Genomic DNA, 7478 nt, shown 5'->3' with positions numbered 1-7478 from the left:
AGAGTTGCTGTTCTGGCACCACCCAGCCAGGTCTCTGGCCTCCTCCGTATAGGCTGTCTCATCGTTACCGGTGGTCAGGCCTACCACCGTCGTGTTTTCAGCAAAGTTGACGATGTTTTGAGGTCTCCAGGAGGGCTAAGCACACACCCCTGTGAGGTGTTGAGGGTCAGCGTGGGGGAGGTGAGGTTGCCTACCCTCCCCACCTAGGGTCAGGAAGTCTAGGATCCAGTTGCAGAGAGAAGTGTTTTAGTCCCAGGGTCCTAAGCTTGGTGAACAGCATTCTCACATAGATATTCCTATAGGGCAGCGTAGAGTGCAATTGAGACTGTGTTGTCTAAAGACCAATGAGTAAAAAACAGATCAGAATTAGGCTGCCTGTGTAAACACAGCCATAGACAGACACAACATCTGCTAAATCCAAGCCTGTGTGTGTGTTTTGTCAGTGAAATAAACATGCTTTTTAATTAACTTCACCCTCCGTGTGAGATAAACATGGATGTTTCCTTAGAAAGATTTTCAAAGAAGGATGTTATCCACTTAATATTTGGCATCTCTCCTCTCCCCAGTTTTCTGCTCCTAGATGAATGCTTGTTTACATGTACCGAGCACAGCAGCCTAACTCCTGAAGGCCCCGTTCTATTGTGTTTATCAACACACATCCCAGTGATTTGTGGGCACTGACAGATATTTCTTCCATTTTTATGATAACAAGCCAGCTTTAGATAAGGTCATGGGGATTTCTTATCTTTTGTTAAAGCTACCAAAGCAAATGTGACAACAAGCAGAACAGCATCAACTGTTGGATAGGATGGTGAAAGAGAATAATCTTTAAAGCATTAATAAGTATTTTGTATTTTATATCATCACTGTATGTCTAATAAATCAATATGTGTGTTTATTTAATTAAAATGTTGATTGATTTTAATCATTTATTTCCCTGAGCATCTTTTGGCCATTGACATGCTCGGTCTGATTGTGTCGGCCTTAGGAAACAAATTTTCAGATATTGTCCGTGTTCGAGAAGATCATACCCATAAATGTATCATGGGTCAATTGTGACTGACTGATCTACAAATAATAATGAGTAGTTATTTATGACACAAGGTTCTTTGTAGATCAGTCAGTCGGCAGTCGCCTGCACTGTTGGCTGCAATGTCGAACAACTCATTTACATATGCAGCCCTGATTGGCTGATAGGATGGTCTAGAGCCTACCCCCTTACCCAGATGAACGGTCATAGGTGTATTTATTATAATCAATTCCGATGGGGACGTCATGATCTGGGCCAAAAACTCCATCCCTGTAAGGGTCGACACTGGTAGCGACGAGAAGCAGGTACAGGGAGTGAACATTTAATGTCAACGGACATGGAACAGGACAACACAGCGTCTGGACATGAATACATAACGACATTAATGCAGACACAGGGAACAAACGGAGGAGCAGTTATAGAAGGAGTCCAGGTGAGTCCAATGAGCGCTGCTGCGTGTAATGATGGTGACTGGTGTGAGTAATGAAGGGCAGGCTGACGCCCTTGACCGCCAGAGAGGGAGAGCAGACGTGACAATTCCATCTGAACAGTCTGAAATTCTAGGCATTTCTTTCAAACAGCTCATACACAAAAAGGGTATAATCGTCATATTCACAAATTCACAGTGTTATTTCAACCTCATAGTGTGGAAATATATTTTTTTCAACAGGAAACCCTTAAACTAAGGACAGGTATCACCTGACATTATACGCAGTATAGAATAACTATGTGGCCTTATGTGATTTGTTTTGAAATCAGGACATTGCACAATGCACTGTAACGCTCGTCTGAAGAAAAGGACCAAAGCACAGCATGGTACGTGTTCATGATTATTTATTCAAACTGAACACTGAAACAAAATAACAAAGTGGAACAAAACGAAACAGTCCTGTCTGGTGCAGAAACACAAAACAGAAAACATAGAAATAAAGAAACTAGACTGCCCACCCTCGTTACACCCTGGCCTAACCAAAATAGAGAATAAAAACCTCTCTATGGCCAGGTCGTGACATGCACATAGAAATTTCTACATTTAATGTATATTTTATTTATACAGGTAGCCTGGATCCTATTCAGATAAAAGTTATATTGTAGCGACCTTAATAGCACAAGACCTAGTGACTTCATGAATTTGCAACAATTGATTTAAGGCCTGAGTGGGTGTGGTATATTGGCTAAGAGCTGCTAGACCAGATCCTGGATATAGCTTTGGAATGTTGGCCATATTATAAACTGGGTAGTCTGAGCCCTGAATGCTGATTGGCTGATAGCTGTGGTATGACAAAACAGTTGTTTTTTACTGCGCATATGTCATTGGTAAACAGTTTATAATAGCAATAAGGCACCTCGGGGGGTTGTGATATATGGACAATATACAGTAGCAAGGCTAAGGGCTGTATCCAGGAACTCCGAGTTGCCTTTGAGATGCCTTATTGCTATTATAAACTGGTTACCAACATTTACGTCATCATAGTACTCCAATTATGCATTTTCACCTACAAATACTCATACCTCCAAGACAGTTTACTTAAACCTTTCAATGGATTATTCCAGGTTAACTCTGAAATCCATCCATCTATCTAACAACAGACACTGTGATAACCTTCACCCTACCCAGTGCTGCACCTCACATAGTTCCATTCTCTATCAGATACAGAGGTATCATACTCTGGAATTATTATCTTCACATTGCCAAAACATCATCATACCTAAATAACTTCAAGCGAAGACTGGGTGTCAGCTTGATGAACCAAACTACTAAATCATCTCCTCCATATAGCCCGACTCACACACACACACACACACATCCAAACACACATTTAAACAAAACATATACTGTTTATTTTTTGTGATTGCTGATTGGTTCATTTGTACACCACACACTCATACACATAAACAAATTTACTTTCAAACAGTTTACCTGAATATAGCCCGCACCGTGCACGTTTGTTTCAAAACTACGCACACATTAGTTTAATTGTTTATTTAGGGGCGCGTTTAGGCTACAGCTGTTTTTGTTCCTTTGACTCACTCTGCAGTGTAACATGAAGACAGACAGACAACCCACCAACTGGAACAGCTCTTGATATAAGCCTCCCCTGTCTGGAGCAGAGCCTCCAACGCAGTTGATTTGACCAATTGAATGCCAGAAGAGTGTTCCAACGGGAGTGAACTTCGATACTCTTTTATTTGCTAAACCCTTTATTACACTTGGCAGATAGACAACAAAAAACAACTGCTACCTCTGAAGGACATTGTTGACTTTTTCCCGGGCACACTAGAGTTAAAGTCTCACCACGATTAGGTTGATTGGATTGAAATCAGCCACTAAAGAGCCAACATGTCTGGGATCAAAAGTTCAGTGAATTTGCTGAGGGTCGCAGTCAGGTCGCAGATCGTCTCCAAAGCCGCCCTGTCACACAAGCCTGCGAAGCACCACATATCCGCGGGCGTAAGTACATGCAGCAGGTTGCTGAGCACTTTCTCTATCCTAGAATGCTCTGCGGGGAGCAGAGCGTAAAAGCTCGTCCTTCACAAATCCATTTGATTTCTGTCTATTTGAAGCATGATGTTGCATTATAAGACTATATCAAAGTCATATGGGGTTAATGTAAACATGGTGATATTAATAACTAACTATTACAGCTTTATGACTTCTCACACGGTTAGGCTATAGGGTCCATGGCTAGAAAAGATACAGCTTTTGTCAAATTAAGGTCAAACGTTTATTTTTCTTGCATTGTAGCTAACCCTACCCCTAACCCTGTTTCCTAACCTTAGCCTAATTCTCCTAACCTGCTACGAAAAGGGAAATCTGACAAAAGCTGTATCCCGTCTAGTGAACACCAGTCTGGTCTATAGGGGAAGTGCGCGTAACGCCATTATCACTGTAAATTCCTTCACGTAGGCTAGTCGGTTGCATGCATGGATAATTCAAGTCCTTTATTTTAAAGTGTGTTTGACATTTGTTTTATGTGTTTGGCATCGGATAACTAAGCTACGCACATTTCCTGCCTTGTGGTCTAGTTCATGTGCATGGAGCCTACTTGAACTTGTGCCAAATTATTTGACCTTGTAGGACTTTGCCAAATATAGTCAAACTGTGCCCAGTTTGATTTAAATCTACAGCTGGAACGTTGGGAACGATACTGACAGAAATGTCTCACCACTGTTTAAATGCCACATTCTTATCTGGGGTGAATTCAGAACAAGTATAGACACTTTTTACATGTATGTCTTCTGTAACTTCTTCAGACATTTATCCAACATATTAGCCAAACACATGATGCATTTTTTGAAACCCTCAAGATCACATACAAAAACATGTGGATATCATATTCACAGGAGGCATGACACACCCATGTGTGTACATTGAGTCAAAACCATAGTTGCAGCTTGCATTTTGTAGACTGGGGCAGCAGGTTAGATAAACTGGACACCCTTATAGTACTAACTGTACCCCAGTGACAATTCAATTCCATTTGATGTGATTAGGAAACATCTGAGGATTTCAGAATTGTATCATGTATTGGGTTAATATGTTGGACAGATGTCTGAAGAGGTTACAGAAGACGGAATAATCTTAAATCTCTTTCTGAATTCACTCAAATAACATTACTAATATGAGTATTAATAAGAGTACTGATAACAGTACTAATACAAGTACTGATAACAGTAATAATAACAGTACTAATAGCCATATTAATAACAGTACTAATAACAGTTGTAATAACAGCACTAAGTACAGTACTAATAACAGTAGTAATAATAGTACTAATAACAGTACTAATAACAGTATTAATAACAGTACTAATAAAAGTACTAATAACAGTACTAATAACAGTATTAGTAACAGTACTAATAACAGTATGAATAACAGTATTAATAACAGTACTAATAACAGTACTAATAACAGTACTAATAACAGTACTACAATGAAACATGAACAGGATACAGTACTAGAAGAACCAGGGCACCAGTACAGGGGGTCCCAAATGTAAACTGGTTCTCTTTCCTCCATTGGAAAAGCCTATAGGACTGTCCCACTTTAGCTACTCCATACTGTCCTACTTTAGCTAGCCATGGTTGGTAAAGTGGGACAACAACAAAAATGACTGAATTACAATTGAAACATAATATTGAAACATCCCATACGGAAAAGTAATACATGGCAATATATATATATATATATATATATATATATATAAAGAATGAAATAACACATATGGAATCATGTAGTAATCTCAAATATATGTTGATATATCTCAAATATATGTTGATTTGTTTAACACTTTTTTGGTTACTGCATGATTCCATATGTGTTATTTAATCGTTTTGATGTCTTCACTATTATTCTACAATGTAGAAAATAGTAAAAATGAAAAAGAACCCTGGAATGAGTAGGTGTGTTTTGACTGGTACTGTGTATGTTATGGGAGCATTATTTCAGTCATGGTAATAAAATAGAACAAATGACACAAAAAAAACATTACCATTAATGCCCTATTTGCAATGATTGATTTGTAAATTAATTAAAGGCATAATTCTCTTTTTTTTTACCCCTTATTGTCAGTCAGATGGTTCTTTACCCTGTCCAAGGGCCAGGAGAAACTGTAATCCACGATTTAGAGGTGTTTAAATAGGCACTAATAACATGACGGGGATTTGGCCATGAACATTTAACTTTAACTAATTGCCCCCATCAACCCCATAGTTGTTTTGTTAGCCATCTGACTATAATGTGTAAAAAAGTCAACTATACCTTTAACATCCTTCAATTTATTCATTAAAAAAAACAACAACAGTGTTATGGTGTATACATTTTGAAATGGGATACTGTGAGACTTCCAGATGTAGATCATTTGTCTACTTACCCAGAGTCAGATGAATTGATGAATAGATTTTTATGTCTCTATTGAAACGTAATATTGAAAGAATATATTTTCAAGATCAAATAATTATAGGCCTAAACATGATGTAAATGGTGTTGTTTTCATCCAGGAGCAAGCCATTGCATTGACAGTCTTTTTCATCACCATCCTGGGGCCGTCTGGTTATGTCCTGGCCCATCTGGAGGACTACAAGCACCACTCCTAAGTGGACCTGTCCGGACTGACCCCCGATCCACTTCACCGGTGAATTACTCCAGATGGCTTCTCCTGAAGTCTCCTAAACCCTTTATATGACGGATGATTATATTAATGAATGTACCAATAAATGAATGTCCCAATACTACGACTGTCTCATCTTCTGATCTAAACCATCACACACATGCACATGTAAAGCATATACAAAACTATGTTGACACCCCTTCAAACGAATGGATTTGACTATTTCAGCCACACCCGTTGCTGACAAGTATATACAATTGTGCACACAGCCATGCAATCTCCATAGACAAACATTGGCAGGAGACTGGCCTTACTGAAGAGATCAGTGACTTTCAACGTGGCACCGTCATAAGATGCCACCTTTCCAACAAGTCAGTTCATCAAATGTCTGCCCTGCTAGAGCTGCCCTGGTCAACTGTAAGTGTTGTTATTGTGAAGTGGAAACATCTAGGAGAAATAACGGCTCAGACGCGAAGTGGTGGGCCACACAAGATCACAGAACGGCACCGCCGAGTGCTGAAGTGCATAGCGTGTAACGCGTAAAAATCGTCTGTCCTCAGTTGCAACACTCACTACCAAGTTCCAAACTGCCTCTGGAAGCAGCTTCAGCACAAGAGCTGCTAGTCGGGTGCTTCATGAAATGGGTTTCCATGGCCGAGCAGCCGCACACAAGCCTATGATCACCATGTGCAATGCCAAGCGTCGGCTGGAGTGGTGTAAAGCTCGCCGCCATTGGACTCTGGAGCAGTGGGAACACGTTCTCTGGAGTGATGAATCACGCTTCACCATCTGGCAGTCTTGACGGACGAATCTGGGTTTGTCAAGTGCCAGGAGAATGCTACCTGCATAGTGCCAACCTTAAGGTTTGGTGGGGGAGAAACAATGGTCTGGGGCCGTTTTGCATGGTTCGGGCTAGACCCTTTAGTTCCAGTGAAGGGAAATATTAACACCACAGCATAAAATATTCTAAACAATTTTGTGCTTCCAACTTTGTGGCAACAGTTTGGGGAAGGCCCTTTCCTGTTTAAGCATTACAATGCCCCCATGAACAAAACGAGGTCCATACAGAAAGGGTTTGTCGAGATTGGTGTGGAAGAACTCGATTGGCCTGTACAGAGCCCTGACCTCAACCACATCGAACACCTTTGAGATGAATTGGAACTCCGACTGCGAGCCAGGCCTAATTACCCAACATCAGTGCCCTACCTCACTAATGCACTTGTGGCTGGATGCAAGTCCCCACAGTCCAACATCTAGTGGAAAGCCTTCAATACTTTTGGTCATGTAGTGTATATGTTCTAGTAGATCAGTAGGCAGAAGAGACATTTCTGGTCCTC

At 40.4% G+C, this 7478-nt stretch overlaps 1 protein-coding gene across 1 annotated transcript; it reads left to right on the top strand.

Annotated features, from left to right (window-relative positions):
• The first annotated feature begins 3073 nt into the window (after window positions 1–3073).
• On the top strand, window positions 3074–6265 carry LOC118395982 (cytochrome c oxidase subunit 8B, mitochondrial). The gene is made up of 2 exons (XM_035790106.2): window positions 3074–3482; window positions 6032–6265. The coding sequence occupies exons 1-2, from the start codon at window positions 3372–3374 to the stop codon at window positions 6125–6127; spliced, it is 207 nt and encodes a 68-aa protein (XP_035645999.1). The 5' UTR covers window positions 3074–3371; the 3' UTR covers window positions 6128–6265.
• The last annotated feature ends 1213 nt before the right edge of the window (window positions 6266–7478 follow it).

Source organism: Oncorhynchus keta, chromosome 17, assembly GCF_023373465.1.
Source record: "Oncorhynchus keta strain PuntledgeMale-10-30-2019 chromosome 17, Oket_V2, whole genome shotgun sequence".
NCBI lineage: Eukaryota > Metazoa > Chordata > Actinopteri > Salmoniformes > Salmonidae > Oncorhynchus > Oncorhynchus keta.
Note: the sequence above shows the minus strand (reverse complement) of the source record. Positions and strands in the feature narration are given on the sequence as shown.